Here is a 19,506-nt window from a genome sequence, read left to right on the forward strand (position 1 = left end):
GGGGTGTTGTATTGCACAGTATTGGGGGCGTGTTGTATTGCACAGTATTAGGGGCGTGTTGTATTGCACAGTATTGGGGGCGTGTTGTATAGCACAGTATTAGGGGCGTGTTGTATTGCACAGTATTAGGGGCGTGTTGTATAGCACAGTATTAGGGGCGTGTTGTATAGCACAGTATTAGGGGCGTGTTGTATAGCACAGTATTAGGGGCGTGTTGTATAGCACAGTATTAGGGGCGTGTTGTATAGCACAGTATTAGGGGCGTGTTGTATTGCATAGTATTAGGACGCCGGGGCTGGCTCTGTGTTCTCCCCGGTAACAATGAGGATCTCAGTGAATGATTCCAGAAATAGCCGCTCAGCTCCCAGCAGAGGATACACTGACATCCTCTCCCGTTTCCATGGAAACCGCGCGGCTGTCACTCATCGCGCTGCCGCCACCCACCCCCGGACCCGCGCGGATTGGGCGGAGCTCCCTTCACTCACTCGCAGCCCGAGACGTGATTGGTCAGGCTGTCCCTCCCCCCACCCCCTCCGCTCTTCCACCATAGCTGGCGCAGGCGCGGTAGAAGTGTGAGGGGGCTGCTGGTGGCGGTGTCATGGCGCAGAACGGCCCGCGGGCTCCCGGAGATGAGGAGGCGGAGGAGAGGACGGATGGCGGAGGACGGGAGCCCGCTACACGGCGGAGAATCAGCTCGTCGGAGGCGCTGTCGGGAGCGGCCCGGGGGAGAAGACAGCGGCACGACTCCCTGAGGAAAAACAGGCCGCGTGAGTGACAGCTGAGAAGGGGGAGGGGCTACAGGTGACAGGCTGTACCTGAGGGGAACTACAAGTCCCAGCATTGTCCTTAGGATACCTAGATGGTCCCAGCATGGCCTGTGCCCCATCTATATGTGATAACCCCAGTCTATACATACAGTCAGGCTTTGTAGAACCCAGTGGGGACCGCTAAGGAACCACAACTCCCAGCATGACCTGCAGCTGAAGAACCTCTGGAAGTCCTCGTGTGTGTTATTGGGGAGAGTTGTGTCTGATTTATTCCGGGTCCAGAGTGCCTTGTGTGGGGAACCCGATTGACAGGAGCCGGATGATGAGGATGTAGTCCTGTGATTGGCAGGATGATGAGGATGTAGTCCTGTGATTGGAAGGATGATGAGGATGTAGTCCTGTGATTGGAAGGATGATGAGGATGTAGTCCTGTGATTGGAAGGATGATGAGGATGTAGTCCTGTGATTGGAAGGATGATGAGGATGTAGTCCTGTGATTGGAAGGATGATGAGGATGTAGTCCTGTGATTGGAAGGATGATGAGGATGTAGTCCTGTGATTGGAAGGATGATGAGGATGTAGTCCTGTGATTGGAAGGATGATGAGGATGTAGTCCTGTGATTGGAAGGATGATGAGGATGTAGTCCTGTGATTGGAAGGATGATGAGGATGTAGTCCTGTGATTGGAAGGATGATGAGGATGTAGTCCTGTGATTGGAAGGATGATGAGGATGTAGTCCTGTGATTGGCAGGATGATGAGGATGTAGTCCTGTGATTGGAAGGATGATGAGGATGTAGTCCTGTGATTGGAAGGATGATGAGGATGTAGTCCTGTGATTGGAAGGATGATGAGGATGTAGTCCTGTGATTGGAAGGATGATGAGGATGTAGTCCTGTGATTGGAAGGATGATGAGGATGTAGTCCTGTGATTGGAAGGATGATGAGGATGTAGTCCTGTGATTGGAAGGATGATGAGGATGTAGTCCTGTGATTGGAAGGATGATGAGGATGTAGTCCTGTGATTGGAAGGATGATGAGGATGTAGTCCTGTGATTGGAAGGATGATGAGGATGTAGTCCTGTGATTGGCAGGATGATGAGGATGTAGTCCTGTGATTGGCAGGATGATGAGGATGTAGTCCTGTGATTGGAAGGATGATGAGGATGTAGTCCTGTGATTGGAAGGATGATGAGGATGTAGTCCTGTGATTGGAAGGATGATGAGGATGTAGTCCTGTGATTGGAAGGATGATGAGGATGTAGTCCTGTGATTGGAAGGATGATGAGGATGTAGTCCTGTGATTGGAAGGATGATGAGGATGTAGTCCTGTGATTGGAAGGATGATGAGGATGTAGTCCTGTGATTGGAAGGATGATGAGGATGTAGTCCTGTGATTGGAAGGATGATGAGGATGTAGTCCTGTGATTGGCAGGATGATGAGGATGTAGTCCTGTGATTGGCAGGATGATGAGGATGTAGTCCTGTGATTGGCAGGATGATGAGGATGTAGTCCTGTGATTGGCAGGATGATGAGGATGTAGTCCTGTGATTGGCAGGATGATGAGGATGTAGTCCTGTGATTGGAAGGATGATGAGGATGTAGTCCTGTGATTGGAAGGATGATGAGGATGTAGTCCTGTGATTGGAAGGATGATGAGGATGTAGTCCTGTGATTGGCAGGATGATGAGGATGTAGTCGTGTGATTGGCAGGATGATGAGGATGTAGTCGTGTGATTGGGCGGGATGATGAGGATGTAGTCCTGTGATTGGGCCGGATGATGCAGTCCTTTGAGTAGCCAGTTGCTAAGATGGTGTTCTGCAATCAGCCAAATGCTGAGCATGTTGTCCCATGATTGGCCAGATGCTGAGGATTCAGCCCTGTGAGTGAAAGCGCACTGAGGATGCGGTCCCGTGATTGGCCAGATGCTGAGGATGCAGTCCTGTGATTGGCCAGATGCGGAGGATGCGGTCCTGTGATTGGCCGGATGCGGTCCTGTGATTGGCCAGATGCTGAGGATGCAGTCCTGTGATTGGAAGGGCACTGAGGATGCGATCCTGTGATTGGCCAGTCGATGAGGATGCGGTCTTGTGGGCAGTATGAATGTCAACACTAGTCAAGTGTTTCAGATGACATTGGGGTGAGAGCGGGTAGAAGCTGGAAGTCATGGAAGATGTCACCACCCTGTGCCCAGTCTGGGAGACCCGAGGATGAGGAATTGCACATCTCAAATGCCCCTCAATTAAATAACATACATCTGAGGAACTATAAGTCCCAGCATTCTATGGGGACACGGCTCTCGGACAACTGAGTGATTGTAAACCCAAGAAGTTCCAACTAGAGAAGCCATCCCTGAAAGGTCTGCCACCAGAAATCTGCAAGGCATGCTGGGTCCCCCCCGAGCCGTACATGTTATTACATGGAGGAGGGGTGTGATGGGATCGCTTTGTAGTTTCCTCTGCTATGAAGGAGGGTTGGTGGGGTCTGTCCTGTAGTAGTAATGACAGGTTGTGACTCTAGGTCAGTGATGGCGAACCTTGGCACCCCAGATGTTTTGGAACTACATTTCCCATGATGCTCCTGCACTCTGCAGTGTAGTTGAGCATCATGGGAAATGTAGTTCCAAAACATCTGGGGTGCCAAGATTCTCCATCACTGCTCTAGGGGAACATTACAAGGAGTCAGGAGGAGGAGATGTCTTTGTATATGGACTCCTATGTGATGTATAGGAGGAGAGGCCAGGAGGAGAATGCTCAGATTATGTGGCTGATTTACTACAAGCTGTAATTTGGAAAGAGATTTATGATGGAGCTTAGTGATGTGGTAAAAAAAAAAAAATCGCATTAAGAATACTCAAACCATGTGCAAGGAAAACCAACAAATATATACGTGTGCGTGCGTGTGCGCGTGTGCGTGTGTGCGTGTGCGTGTGTGCGTGTGCGTGTGTGCGTGTGCGTGTGTGCGTGTGCGTGTGCGCGTGTGCGTGTGCGCGTGTGCGTGTGTGCGTGTGCGTGTGTGCGTGTGTGTGTGTGTGTATATAAAAATATATATTAGGTGTGTGTAAACATATATTTTTTTTGCTCATGATTGGACCTCATTCATTAAGCTGAGGGGCAATTCTCTTGGAAAATGAACAGCTTATTTAGTCCCCCCCCCCCCCCCCTCTAGATCCTAATAGATGGATAACTATGGAGGCCGCAGTGATGTATAGGAAGAAAGGAAGAGGAGGGGTGTGATTTATTTTCTATACAGACTGATAGGGATGGTGGTTATAGGGGTGGGGGAAGGGCATAATAGTCCTGTATACAGACTATGGAGATAGTATAGGGAAGGGGCAGGAAGGATATGAGGATTGTATATACAGAAGGTTATTCTAATCAACAGTGAAAGAGTATAATATGATTGTATATACAGACTTGCTATGGGTGGGGGGTGTATATAGAGACTGCCATGGTCATCTATGGAGGGGGAGGTTATAATACTATTGAATATACAGATTGCTGAGGGGGTAATAGTATTGTATATACAGAATGCTATGGGGGGGGGGGTGTATGATATTACTGTATATACAGACTGCTATGGTCATCTATGGAGAGGAGGGTATTAAAGTATTGTACATACAGATTTCTAAGGTCATGTATAGAGAGGGAGTAATAGTATTGTATATACAGAATGCTATGGGGGGGGGGGGGGTGTATGATATTACTGTAAATACAGACTGCTATGGTCATCTATGGAGGGGAGGGTATTAAAGTATTGTACATACAGATTTCTAAGGTCATGTATAGAGAGGGGATAATAGTATTGTATTCTATTGGGAGGAAAAGTGTATGATTATATTGTGCATATACAGATTGCTATGGCCATCTATGGAAGGGGGGGGTGCTATGATATTATTGTATATACAAAATGCTATAGGCTGGGGGGGGGGGCAGATTGTATTATGTCGGGGGTTTGTGTGTGTACATACAGATTGCTGTGGTCATCTATGGAGGGGATGGTATATTATATTATTGTATATACATAATGCTAAAAGGGGGGGGGGGGGTGTATGATATTGTATATACAGAATGTTATGGTCATCTATGGGGGGACTGATATCATTGTATATACATAATGCTATAAGGGGGGGGGGGAGTGTATGATATTGTATATACAGAATGTTATGGTAATCTATGGAGGGGGGGATGATATCATTGTATATACATAATGCTATAAGGGGGGGGGGGGAGTGTATGATATTATTGTACATACAGAATGTTATGGTAATTAATGGAGGGGGGGAGGGAAATGGTCTTATTGTATATACATAATGCTATAAGGGGGGGAGTGTATGATAGTGTTGTGTACATACAGATTGCTATGGTAATCTATGGAGGGGGGGGGGGCGGGGATGATATCATTGTATATACATAATGCTATAAGGGGGGTGTATGATATTGTATATACAGAATGTTATGGTCATCTATGGAGGGGAGGGGATGATATCATTGTATATACATAATGCTATAAGGGGAAGGGGTGTATGATATTATTGTATATACATAATGCTATAAGGGGAAGGGGTGTATGATATTATTGTATATACATAATGCTATAGGGGGGGGGGAGTGTATGATAGTGTTGTGTACATACAGAATGTTATGGTAATATATGGAGGGGTGGGGGATGATATCATTGTATATACATAATGCTATAAGGGGGGGGGGGGAGTGTATGATAGTGTTGTGTACATACAGAATGTTATGGTAATATATGGAGGGGTGGGGGATGATATCATTGTATATACATAATGCTATAAGGGGGGGGGGGAGTGTATGATAGTGTTGTGTACATACAGATTGCTGTGGTCATCTATGGAGGGGAAGGCTATCATAGTATTGAATATAGATTGCTGATGTCATGTATAAGGAGGGGGGCAAAGAAAGTGTATGATAACATTGTATATACTGATTGCTCTGGTCATCTATAGAGGAGAGGGTATGATAGTATTGTATATACAGAATGCTATGGGGGGGGGGGTGTGTATGATAATGATAATATAAATAAAAGATTTTATATTTGGACTATGGTTGTTATCAGTTTAGGAGGAGGAGGATGGGGATGATGGCATTGTATATAATGCAAGCAATGGTCATCTATGCTGTGAGAATAGAGGGGTGGGGGGGGGGGGTGATCTCCGTGTAGAGTGATAGGAGGTCGGGGATTGGAACGTAGGAGAGAAGTGGAGGAGGAGGAGGGGGGGGGGGGTGTGTGTGTAACATAACAGAGGGGTGACTGTACAGGCACATGATGGAGGGGGGGGGGGGGGTGTTTCTAGGAAGGATTGATGGGTGTGACTGGAGAATATCCAGAGCTATAGAGACAGAGGAGGCGGGGAGGGAATAGGATTCCTATAGAAGGAGAGGGGATTGGGGGTGGTAATAAAATGGCTGTGTATTTATTTTAGAGAAAGGATAGCTGTGATTAGTCCTAGAAGACATTTGATTACATGGAGTAGAGAGAAAAGTGTAGAAAATGTTTCTCTGAAGAGAGGGGGTGGGTATAGGGTAAGATATAGTGTTGTGTGTGTGTGTGTGTGGGGGGGGGGTGGGTATAGGGTAAGATATAGTGTTGTGTGTGTGTGTGTGTGTGTGTGTGTGTGGGGGGGGGGGTGGGTATAGGGTAAGATATAGTGTCTGTGTGTGGGGGGGGGGGGTCCTATATGGTGCTGGGGGTGTACATTTCCTGAGCCCTATCAGCCGTACAATTTCTGGGAGCAGTGCATGTCTTTGCAGCGTCACAAATAATAGTGAGTCGCCTGGTCCACAAGATCTGCCTTTGCTGTGACGGATGACGGCTGTTATGACAGGTTCTCTTTAGAGAGGCACCTGGTGAGACAGAGGGATGTGTTTCTAGTGTCTGAGGGGATGTACAGTGCATCGGAAAGTAGTCACAGCACTTTTTCCACATTTTGTTATGTTAAAGCCTTATTCCAAAATTAATTAAATTCATATACAAATAATACGTCATAATGACATAAAGTGAAAGAAGTTTATTTGAAATCTTTTCAAATGTATTAAAAATAAAAAAACAGAAAATAAAAATCCCATGTACATAAGTATCACAGCCTTTGCTCAATACTTTGTTGAAGCTCCTTTGGCACCAATTACAGCCCCAAGTATGTTTGTGTATGATGCTTGAGCTGCACAATTAATTGTTAAAAAATCATGATCTCGATTCAACCCTCCTGACTATCTCTATTGCAGAGTTTGCTGATTCTTTCATATAACAAGTGGAGAAACTTATCCGCTCACTCAGCTGTCACAAGAAAATATCTGGGCAGTCTGCCAAGTTTTTAACATGAAACATTGTAATTAACGCTTCCTTCTTAGATGAAAGGTATACATGTCTGTGTGTAAATGCAGGAAGTTTAAAGTGGAGTTCCACCCATAAATATAACATTACATCAGTAGTTTTAAAAAAATGTCATTAGTCCTTTAAGAATTTTTTTTTTTTTTTTTTTTTTTTTTTTTTTTTTAGATGCCTTCAAAGTGTTGTTGCTAGGCAGAATAGTTAATCTTCCCACTTCCTGCACCTAGGTGCTTAAGCTTCCTAACCTACACCGCACAGACTCCTGGGAATGTAGTGGGTGTAACTTTCCAGGAGTCTGTGCACTCCCCAGTCTCGAAGAATCATGTGACTTGGACAGCACAGGTGCTGAAACCTGATCTGAAACCTATTACACTGCTTGTGCAGCACTGAGCATGTGCTAGATCTGCAAGGCTGAAATCCAGGAAGTCATACAGTCTGGCTTCATAATGCCCACACTTAAGATGGCCCCAATCAATTTCTATTTTATAAAGTGTCTAAATGCTGTAACAACCTAACAAAACGGACCTTAGTTTACAGACTAACTTTACTAGAATACATTAAGCTTGTGTATTACAGGGGTATTTATATTTAAAAAGTGAAATTGTGGCCGGAACTCCACTTTTAACCACTAAAAGTCTAAATCTTTTTCTGACACTAGTTTCTTAAGTTAAAATCAATATTTTTTGCTAGAAAATTACTTGGAACCCCCAAACATTATATATATTTTAGCAGAGACCCTAGGGAATAAAATGGCAATTGCGGTCACACTGTATTTGCCCAGTGGTCTTTCAAACACAATTTTTTGTGAGAAAATGCACTTTATTAATAATAATAATAATATTTTCACAACTCTCATTCGGCGCTCTATAAGTATTTAATCCAATCCAATCCTAATAATAATAATAATAGAAAAAAAAAAAGAAACCGTAAAGTTTTTTTTATTTTTTATTTTTTTTTATGTGAAAGATGATGTTGCGCCACGAGAATCGTGATAATCGCGATCTACCTTCTAAGCAAAAAAAAAAGTGATTCTCATTTTAGCCAGAATCGTGCAGCTATACTACAAGATTGGCACACCTATTTTTGGGCAGTTTCTCCCATTCTTCTTTGCAGGACCTCTCAAGCTCCATCGGGTTGGATGGGGAACGTCGGTGTACAGCCATTTTCAGATCTCTCCAGAGATGTTCAATCAAGTTCAAGTCTGGGCTTCTTGCTGGGCCACTCAAGGACATTCACAGAGTTGTTCGTAGCAACTCGTTGGTTATCTGTGCTTAGGGTCGTTGTCCTGTTTGGAAGATGAACCTTTAGTTTGAGGTCCAGAGCGCTGTGGCGCAGTTTTTCATCAAGGATGTCTCTGTACATTGCTGCCTTCATCTTTCCCTTGATCCTGACTAGTCTCCCAGTTGCTGCAAATGAAAAACATCCCCACAGCATGATGCTGCCACCACCATGCTTCACTGTAGGGATGGTATTGGCCAGGTGATGAGCAGTGCCTGGTTTCCTCCAGACATGACGCTTACCATTCAGGTCAGAGAGTTCAATCTTTGTTTAATCAGACCAGAGAATTTTGTTTCTGATGGTCTGAGAGTCCTTCTGGTGCCTCCTGGCAAACTCCAGACGGGCTGTCATGTGCCTTTTACTGAGGAATGGCTTCCGTCTGGTCCCTCTACCGTACAGGCCTGATTGGTGGACAGCTTCAGAGATGGTTGTTCTTCTGGAAGGTTCTCCTCTATCCACAGAGAAACGATGGAGCTCTGTCACTGACCATCGGGTTCTTGGTCACCTCCCTGACTAAGGCCCTTCACCCCCGATAGTTTGGTCAGGTGGCCCGCCCTAGGAAGAGTCCTGGTGGTTCCAAACCTCTTCCATTTACAAATGATGGAGGCCACTGTGCTCATTGGGACCTTCAATGCTGCAGACATTTTTCTGTATCCTTCCCCAGATCTGTGCCTCCATACCATCCTGTCTCAGATGTCTACAGACAATTCCTTGGACTTCATAGCTTGGTTTGTGCTCTGACATGCACTGATAACTGGAACCTTATATAGACAGGTGTGTGCCTTTCCTTATGTCCAATCAACTGAATTTACCACAGGTGGACTCCAATCAAGTTGTAGAAACATCTCAAGGATGATCGGTGAACCCAGGATGCACCTGAGCTCAATTTTAACCACTTCCATACCGGGCACATATACCCCCCTCCTGACCAGGTGAAATTTCAGCTTCCGGCACTGCGTCGCTTTAACTGACAATTGCGCGGTCGTGCGACGTGGCTCCCAAACAAAATTGGCGTCCTTTTTTCCCCACAAATAGAGCTTTCTTTTGGTGGTATTTGATCACCTCTGCGGTTTTTATTTTTTGCGCTATAAAACAAAAAAAGCAACAATTTTGAAAAAAAATTCAATATTTTTTACTTGTTGCTATAATAGCCAATTTTCTTTTTCAAAATTTTTTTTTCTCAGTGTAGGTAGATACGTATTCTTCTACATATTTTTGGTAAAAAAAAAAAAAAAAAAATCGCAATAAGCGCTTGCAAAATATGGGACAGAATTATTATTATTATTATTATTATTATAATATATATATATATATATATATATATATATATATATATATATATATATATATATATATATATATATATATATATATATATATATATATATATATATATATATATATATATATATATTTTTTTTTTACTAGTAATGGCGGCAATCTGCGATTATTTTTTTTTTTTTTTTTTTTATTGGGACTGCGACATTATGGCGGACACATCGGACACTTTTGACACATTTTTGGCGCCATTCACATTTATACTGCGATCAGTGCTATAAATATGCACTAATTACTGTATAAATGTGACTGGCATTGAAGGGGTTAACACTAGGGGGTGAGGAAGGGGTTAAATGTGTAGCCTGGGTGTGTTCTAACTGTGGGGGGAGGGGGGTGACTGGGGGAGGTAACCGATGCTGTGTCCCTATGTACAAGAGACACAGATCCGTCTCCTCTCTCCCCTGACAGGACGTGGAGCTCTGTGTTTACACACAGAGCTCCACGTCCCTGCTCTGTCACTGCTGATCGTGGGTGCCTGGCGGACATCGCGACCGCCAGGCACGCGCATCGGCATCTCGGGGAAACGCCGGGCGCGCATGCGCCGGCGCGCTCGCGCGCCCCCCAGTGGCCGGAGGAATCCAGGACGTCAATTGACGTCCTGTTGAGTTTCCAGAGCCACTGTGAAGCCGTCATTTTACATGCGGCCGGTATTCAAGTGGTTAAATGTCATGGCAAAGGTTGTAAATACTTCTGTACATGTGTTTTTTTTGTTTTTTTTATAAATTTGCAAAGATTTCAAACAAACTTCTTTCACGTTGTCATTATGGGGTATTATTTGTAGAATTTTGAGAAAAATTAATGAATTTAATCCATTTTGGAATAAGGTTGTAACATGATGAAATGTGGATAAAGTGAAGCGCTGTGAATACTTTCCGCATGAACTGTAGATCTGTATGGAAGACAATGGTTCCTTTATTAGTATGGAAAGCCGAGTTCTGTATGCTTTAACCTTGGGCTCCTCCTGCTTATCAAACCCCAGAATTGCTGTCAGTGCAGACATGCCGTCCTATCTTCATGGCTTCCTTCCAAGTACACTGAGGTCCCAGCAATGTTCCACACTCCCTCTATGTGTTGTTTCCTGCCAAGGTCCTGCTTGGATGATCCATGTAAAATAGAATTGGATGGTTAGGTTATTTTTCTTAAAGAGACACCAACAGCTTGTGCATGCAGGACAAAGTGACCGCCTTTGTAAGGGGTGCCCCCCAAACCCCTTGTCTTCATCTCATCTGTACTTTCTTACTACTCCTTCCTTCCTCCTCTTCAGCTGGCACTTCATATCTATGGGGGAGCATGTGACTTACTCACCTGATACAGTGTCTGGTCCAAGCAGCCAATTGCTTGGTCTGTGTAATGTCACATGTCAAAGGGAAGTGGCGTCACCATTCCCTGGGGCCGCTGCCAATTTCAGTGCTTTGGAATGGCAAGGAAGTGCAGGCAAGGTGAATATAAGGGCATTGAGGGGTGACCTCTGTAGAGAGATTGGTACTTTGCCCTGCACATATAGGAGGATGGGGCCATAACCTCAACTTACTCAACCTGGCCCCACCCTCTCTCACCCTCTTCTCTTATTGGGTAATCTATCATACTGAAGGATCACTATAGACTTCATATAGTGATGTGGGGTTAGAACCACTGTCGGGTGTTTATTGCTTACTGTCTACTTTGGAGAGATTCATTCTCTTTAGTTGTATCAATATCACTGGGAATGAAAAAGACGGGTAAATGCAAAAAGGCTGAGTTGTCATCCGGACAGGAAAATAAAGCGAAATCTTCAAATGAAGACTTGTACCCATGACAGCTTTCTAACTGGGAATTTCCCTAACTTTGGGAAGATATCCCCTTACTTGTGGCTTTTACTCCCCTCATCCATTCATAAAAAACCTTGGGCCAGATCCACGAAGCAGTTACGCTGGCGTATCTATTGATACGCCGCATAACTTCTAGGATGCCCCGGCGTATCTTTGTTTTGTATCCACAAAAAAGATACGCCTGAAGCTGGGCTAGATCCGACTGACGTACGTCTTAGTACGCCGTCGGATCTAAGGTGCATATTTCCGCTGGCCGCTAGGTGGCGCTTCCGTCGATTTCCGCGTTGCAAATTGGCTAGCTACGCCAATCCACAAATGTACGTCCGGCCGGCGCATTTTTTTTACGTCGTTTCCGTAAGGCTTTTTCCGGTGTAAAGTTACCCCTGCTATATGAGGCGTATCCTATGTTAAGTATGGATGTCATTCCCACGTAGAATTTTGAAAATTTTGCGTAAGTCGTTCGCGAATAGGGCTTTTCGTAGAATTACGTTCACGTCGAAAGCATTGGCTTGTTGCGGGTTAATTTGGAGCATGCGCACTGGGATACCCCCACGGACGGCGCATGCGCCGTTCAGAAAAAACATCATTTACGTCGGGTCAAGACGTATTAACCTAAAACACGCCCCCATCTCATCCATTTGAATTGCGCGCCCTTACGCCGAAACAGTTACACTACGCCGCCGTAACTTACGGCGCAAATTCTTTGAGGATACGGAAAAGACACTGTAAGTTACGGTGGCGTAGTGTATCTGAGATACGCTACGCCGGACGGAACAATGCGCCGTGCTACGTGGATCTGGCCCCTTGTGTTCTTTACACTGAGGTGGTGGAACAATCTCAGGTTATATGCCCCTCTTCTCCCCCCTCCCCTCTCGTCCTTTGTGCAATAACAGAACACCTTGTATGTATTGAAAACAGTTCAAGGCTTTTTAGAAACAGGTGATCGTGACCGACTCAATCCTTCACCGTACAATACACGGAACTGTCTGTTTCCACACCGGAACAAGATGGACAACAATAATTGGAACGGGTTTTACTGGTATATTTAGCATCCCCAGCTACCATCCTGACGTAGTTTAAAAAGCATTCTAATAAACGAATATGAAGCAGCGCTAGCAGCCTGTGCTAGACAATGAATATCCTAGTGCTGGATGCACAATACATCGATATATTTGTGACAAAAAACAATAAAAACAGTGTAACAATTTATAAGGTGCTGCAGTGTGTCAATAATCGGTGGAAAAGAACTCCACTATTTTCAAATACTTCAGTACTTCAATAATCGGTGAAACAATTTATACTCCGGTGTTACCACAGAAAATAAAGTGATTCCCCCTTCGGAGACCCCACTCAGCACAGATAATAGATCCTCAGCTTCTTGGAGTTCTTTTCCACTGAGTATTGAGACACTGTAGCACCTTTTATAAATTGTTATTTGTGACAAAAAAACAATGTATCGATGTATTGTGCAGCCAGCACTAGGATATTCATTGTCTAGCACAGGCTCCTAGCGCTGCTCCATATTCATATTATATCTAAGGTTATAGCACTTTTTGTGCAGTAGCTGCAGCCTTTTACACATTGGCACTGTAGCGCAGGTTTCTTGCATTTGTTTTTTTTTTTAAAGCATTATAGATAATTTCTCTGGACCAAGCAAAATTGAAAGTATTTTTCTTCACCTTAAGCATTCAGTGACAACTAGTCAATGTGTTGGATTGTGGGTGGTAAATAAAACACCATGCTACTAGTAATTAGTTTAAAGCGGAGTTCCGGCCAAAAAAAATGTAACATTATTTTCTGCCAGAATCAAAAAAAAAAAAAAAAAAATATCATTTTATTTATGTAGGTGTTCCTTGACCTACACTTTGAGCCGGTTCACACAGGGGCGGCACGGCAAGGCGATCTCAAGACGACTTGAGAGGCGACTTGCAAAATGACTTCTGTATTGAAGTCGATGCAAGTCGCCCCCAAAGTTGTACAAGAACCTTTTTCTAAGGCTGCATTCACACCTGAGCGTTTTGTCGCCTGAAGCGTGAAGCTCCAAAACGGTAGAGGGGGAAAAAACGGAAAATTGTATACTCACCTTTCCGTAATTTTCCTTTCCTGACGCATCTTCATGGCAGCACACACTGGGTTGTGACTCCGCCCCCACAACCTGACAGGATTGGTTAGCTATAAATTTGAAGGGGAGACGCCCCGCACCATTCTCTGTATATATCATCATAAAACAATAGGGCGGGCATCTGTGTGCTGCCATGAAGATGCGTCAGGAAAGGAAAATTACGGAAAGGTGAGTATACAATTTTCCGTTTTCCTGACGCATTCATGGCAGCACACACTGGGAAATAACTCGCCAGTCGGGAGGGTGCAAGAAAACAGTAATATTTATTCTCTATAGCGCTGAGGAATTGGCTCTAAGAACAGATCTGCCAAAGTCGACGGTAGCCAGGAGAGCAGAATCCACTCTGTAGTGAGAAATTAAGATGTGTTGGGAAGACCAAGTTGCTGCTCTGCCTATGGTTTCCGGTGAAATCCCGCAATATGCTGCCCAAGAAGTGGCCACTGCCCCTGTCGAATGAGCCCTAATGCTCTTTAGGAGTCGTAAGTTGCTGGATGGAATAGGTCTCCGCGAAAGCACTAACAACCAAGAGGTAATGGTACGGGAGGTAGCTGGCTGACCTCGTCTGCTCCCGTGTGGGATAATTAAGACAGAATCCGTCTTCCTGAGATGTAGCTGTGAAGTAACTGGAGATGGTAGGTTTGACATCCTAGGCATGGGACTCGCCCCTCTCATTAGTAAAAGATGGAAGGACGATGTCCTGGTTATAATGAAAGGAGGAAGTTACCCTTGGATAAAAATGGTCTGAGGGCTTCAGAACCACTCTGTCAGGGGAGAACACTAAATAGGGGTTCCGTAGCCATAAGTGCTTGTATCTCCGACGTCCTCTTAGCTGAGGTGATCGCAATACGGGAAGCCATCTTCAGAGCTAGGTTCCACGGTGAGACTAAGTTGAATGGAGAAAAGGGTGGATTGGACAGGGCCTCGAGTACTACACAGAGATCCCCTGTTGGAAAGGCTGGCCTCCTAGGTGGTCTGATCTTACGCAGGCCCTGAGGAACAGAGTGACCGAATGATGAAGAGCCCATCTAGTACCCGTCATGGCTGAAAGGGCGGATACTTGCACCTTCAGGGTACCCAGGCCCGGGCCCATGTTAAGCCCTGACTGAAGAAATTCAAGAATTTGAGATGGGATTCCAATCTCTTTGCTGCGACGACACAAACCTCTCCCAGATCCTAGTATAGGTGACATCAGTGGAGCTCCTTAGAGCTTGTAATAAGGTTGATATTACCTCCTGAGAGTATCCTAGTTCCCCTAACCTAGCCCTCTCAACTTCCAAGCTGGCAAATGCAGCTTCTCTGGGCTGGATGGAAGAATTGCCTCTGATGTATGAGATCCCAGGTTACTGGAAGATGTATTGGAGCCCGCGTACCTGGTTGTAGCAGGGTCGTAAACCATGGCCTCCTCGGTCGGAACGGTATTAGTACAATAACCGTGGCTGAGGACCTCCGAAGTCGGGACAGGAATCTTGTAATCCGAGAAGTTGGAAGAAAAATGTACCCCAGCTCGAAAGCTCCATGGAAGAGCTAGGCAGTTTGTCCCTTCGGCTGATGGAAAGTGGGCTCTGGACAGGAACCTCTGACACTTGGAGTTCTTTGGCGTGGCCGCTAGGTCGACTTCTGGTATTCCACAAGTTTTCGTAAGAATGGAGAATACCTGTTGGTTCAGGGACCATTCGTTGTTTGAAAGTGTCTCTCGGCTTAGGTAGTTGGCCAACGAATTCTGTGTTGCCGGGACGTACACTGCCCATAGATCTAACAGGTGCACTTGTGCCCTTTCCAATATGGGCAAACTTCCTCTTGAAGCGTGCGACTCCTGATGCCCCCCTGTATCTGGATACATGACACCTCTACTTGTTGTCCATCCTGATCAGGACACTCTTCCCCTCTAGAAGAGGCGCAACGGCCAGGAGAGCCTGAAAGGCTGCTCTGAGCTCTAAAATATTTGACACTATGCCCTGAGCCCGAAAGTGCCACTGTCCTTGGGCTACTTGGTCTAGATAGTGTGGACCCCATCCCCCCTGGCTGGCGTCCGATGTTACTACTTCTGGACTTGGGGGAACTATTGGAATGGACTCCCTATGGGTTAGACGGGTGTGTCCACCACCATACTAATTGCTTTACCCAGTTCGGGATGTGAATGGTTTGGAGTATTGACGTTCCATTCCACTGCCTGAGAAAGGAGTTCTGTAAGACTTGCATGTGTCACAGGGGCCACTGTATCAAAGGTATGGATGCTGACATGGACCCCCGGGTACTGAGGCAGGCTCTGACAGTAGACGTCTGGATGATAGCAGATTCTGTACCTTCTGGAGTAAGGGCTTCAGCCTCTCTTGAGGGAGTTGCACCCGGTACAACCTGGTATATTATTCTGCCCCTAGGAACACCCTGACTTGCTGAATGCTCTGGGTGCTGAGGCGATGCCGAATGGGGGGCACCAAAATTGGAAATGAGATTGATAGATTGAGAACCGAAGGGACCTCTGGAAGGCGGGATGATCGGGACGTGAAGGTAAACGTCCGAAAAATCTAGGAGATAGCATCCAGTCTCCCACGTCCACTGTCAACAAAATGGACTGAAGGCTTTTCCAATCTGAGGGCCTCTATTTTGATCGTCTGTTGAACCGCTTTAGGTCCAGGACTGGACGTAGATCCCCTGTTTTTTTTTTTTTTTGTACCAGAAATAAAGGGGAATAAAACCCCCTCCCTTTCTGGTGCGGAGGTACTTGGTAGGCTGGAATGTGTTCCCTGGCAATGTGCCCATGAATTTCCAATTGTGACCGGTCTTGATAGAGGATAGTGTCCATGAATCTGTTATACGAGTTGCCCATATCCGAGCGAATCTCTTGAGTCTGGTGCCCACCTGAGCTGGGTGGGCAGACGGACCCTCAAAAAGGACTTCTGCTGTTCCCCGGCTGTGATAGCCTTGGCTTACTGTAAATACATGAAGGAGGGTCGAGTCCCTCCTAAATTTCCTGCCGGGACGGTAGGATCTAGCATCCCTGTACTTGACAGGAAGATCGCGTCTGTAAGCGGGGCCCTTCTGGGGCTCTGGTCTCCTATCGGAGGGAATCAGCCCGGATTTTCCCCCGGTAACCTTGGAGATGGCCAAGTCCATCTTTGTGCCAAATACACTTGAGCCGCCATATGGAGTTTTGCACCAGTAGATTTTGATGCTGTCTCCGCTATCCAGGGTCTCAGCCATAAGGCTCTTCCCAGTCATGAAGTCGCCCCCTCAGGAGCCGTAAGCCAACTTAATTTCCCTGCAGGGAGGAGAATATCTTCCCCTGGTCGGCTCCTTCTAGAATGGAATTCTCAACGTTAGCCGCCCATGCAGCGATAGTTTTAGCTACTGCCGCCGTGGTGATAGCCGGCCTACTAGCGTCTCCTGTCGTGGAGCAGGCTTCCTTCAGTTCTATATTGATTTCACGATCAAGAACGTCCCGGATGGTAACTGCATCTTCAATCGGTAGAGAAACGTCTCTAGCGAGTCGCATTAAAGATGAATCGACCGTAGTTGCATTGATCAAAGAATTGATCCTAGACTCCCACAAGGGGTACAATCTGCAAACTTGTTGCTCATACTGGGCCGCTTATGCGATCTCCCCCACTCATCCTTTGAGGTTTTCCAGCTCTTTGATGAAGGGAAATGATTCAGGACCCCCTTTTCAGCACCAGGAAATATTTCTGAACCTTCAGAGGTTCTGCCATAACCCCTTCCCAGCCGATCGCTTCCTCGCCTGAATGGGCAAATGGTTCAACTAAAGAAGAGACAGTCCGACGCCTGCTCACACTCCTCATTCTTAGAGAGGGTTTTTGCAGCCTGGCGTAACGGCCGGGTGCTGGGCGATGTGCTTGGGGAAGGATCGCCCACAATTGATCCCTGTGCGATTCTCCTAGGAGCTCAGTATATACTCTGGCCTCCGAATCCTTGGTTACTTCAATGAAGCACAAGCGGCAGGCCAATTCCCCTGGCAAGGCTGGCGCCCCGCATATTTGGCAAACATTTGCTGTGGTGCGGGTAAGATAGCTCCATCTGGGATGAAGGTAATCGTCTGCGGTGGGACCGACTATGACAGGAGTGGCTGTGACGCGAGCGGCTATGCCTTGATTGAAGAAAGCAAGAGGGTAAGCTTGAGTGACTTCTTGCGCCTTCTGCCGGAAGCATGGCTAGAATCTCCCTCTGTGCCGCAAACTTGCGTCTTTTGACCCGATAGGGCTACCAAAACTGTAGCGTCAGTGGCCAAGCTCTCTTTTTTCTCTTCTCTACTTACCACCTTCTGGACGGCCTCTATACCTGGTCAGCTGATGGTGGTCTGCGAGGGCAGTGGCCCCCATGAGGATAGCAGGGAGACAGCCCGGAAAGGTGGGAAAAAAGAGAGAAGGGAAAACATTACAATATGTCCCCCCCCCCCCAACATTTCTATTTATTAAATATAATGATTTATATACATATATCTATCCTTATTTTATTTTTTATTTTTTGGATTATATTAATTGTTTAATTATGGATATACTTTCTCCTATAATATGTTATAAATTAATATATAAATGTATTATATCTTCTATCCTATTTTTTCCTATTTTTTTTTTTTTTTTTTTGTGTAATCAATTGGCCCAGGCTGAACTGGGACGAGCCTGCACACACCTGGTGCAATCTTCACTCTGAGTAGAGCAGAGCAGCAGGACTGCAGCCAGAACTACAGAGCGATAGGACTGTTTCCTTTTTTTTTTTTTTTTTTTTAAACGGCGCCGCCATTTGGAAGAGGGCAGAGGAGACCAGCGGCATCATCACTGAGCTGCGTGCATGCGCAGAGCGCTGAGGGGTACGCGGCGGTGACCCCGAGAGTATGGGGTGTCAGAGGAACCACAGGGCTCAGCAGAGCTGAGAAAAAAACAACAGGCAGACAAAGGTACAAAACGGACTAACCTTAGGTGGCAAATGTAATGATACAAATACCTTTGTGGAAGCACACACTGCACTGGAAGGAAAGACAGAGCGAAAGTGGGGACCACTGCGAGATTTGAAGCTTCTTTAAAGCTTGCTACAGATGCCAGTATAATTCCAGAGCCCCTGAGACCACCAGAACGGGGGTTCCCACCATAAAGCTCATTTAGAGACTGTACAGGAGGGACTTCCAAACAGGAGAGGCTGAACCTGCTGGGGCGATCTGCGGTAAGAGGCATGCTTCTTGCTTGTTCGTCCAATCTGTCAGGTGAGGATAAAAAAAGAGAATGGTGCGGGGCGTCTCCCCTTCAAATTTATAGCTAACCAATCCTGTCAGGTTGTGGGGGCGGAGTCACAACCCAGTGTGTGCTGCCATGAATGCGTCAGGAAAATACATTATTTTCTATGGAGATGGTTCACATCTCCACTTCAAAACGCCTGACGCCGAACGCCTGAAGCTCAAACATAGCAACAAGTGATGAAAAGATAATTTTTCCTATTGGCTAAAATGAAAAACGTCAAAGTTCAAAAACGTCGGACGACGCTGTAATGCAAACGAGCGACAAAACGCCGGAAAAAACTACCAAAACCGCTACGCTCAGGTGTGAATGCAGCGACTTGCGTCGCTCCTATTAGAACAGTTCTATTGAATAGAGCGGAGAGCGACTTGTGTGAACTGGCTCTTTGAATTGTATTTTGGAGTTTAACTTTAGGCTCCATGCACACTGGATGCTAAAATAATGTTCTAAAAATGCCAAAAGCTTTGCAGCAAGTCTTTCAATTTTTTTTTTTAACGTTTTTGCAATAGCGTTCGTGTTTTTTCTGCGTTGGAGTTGTTTTTTTTCAATGGATCAAAAACGTTAAACGCTGGTGAGCCACGTTTTTGAGCGTTTA

The 19,506-nt window shown here is 45.7% G+C and overlaps 1 protein-coding gene across 3 annotated transcripts in view; it reads left to right on the forward strand.

Annotated features, from left to right (window-relative positions):
- The first annotated feature begins 555 nt into the window (after positions 1 to 555).
- LOC120924521 (pantothenate kinase 2, mitochondrial-like) overlaps positions 556 to 19,506 on the forward strand; it is a 46,271-nt gene continuing 27,320 nt past the window's right edge. For 2 of the 3 annotated variants that reach the window (XR_005746376.1, XM_040335482.1), the window contains exon 1: positions 556 to 767. Coding sequence is in view for 1 of the 3 variants with exons in the window: in XM_040335482.1 (XP_040191416.1) it covers positions 599 to 767 (169 nt within the window). In the remaining 2 variants the exon portion in view is untranslated. The remainder of the gene's footprint in view (positions 768 to 19,506) is intronic. The other variant, XM_040335483.1, reaches the window with a different exon arrangement.

Source organism: Rana temporaria, chromosome 1 (genome assembly GCF_905171775.1).
Source record: "Rana temporaria chromosome 1, aRanTem1.1, whole genome shotgun sequence".
Classification (NCBI taxonomy): domain Eukaryota; kingdom Metazoa; phylum Chordata; class Amphibia; order Anura; family Ranidae; genus Rana; species Rana temporaria.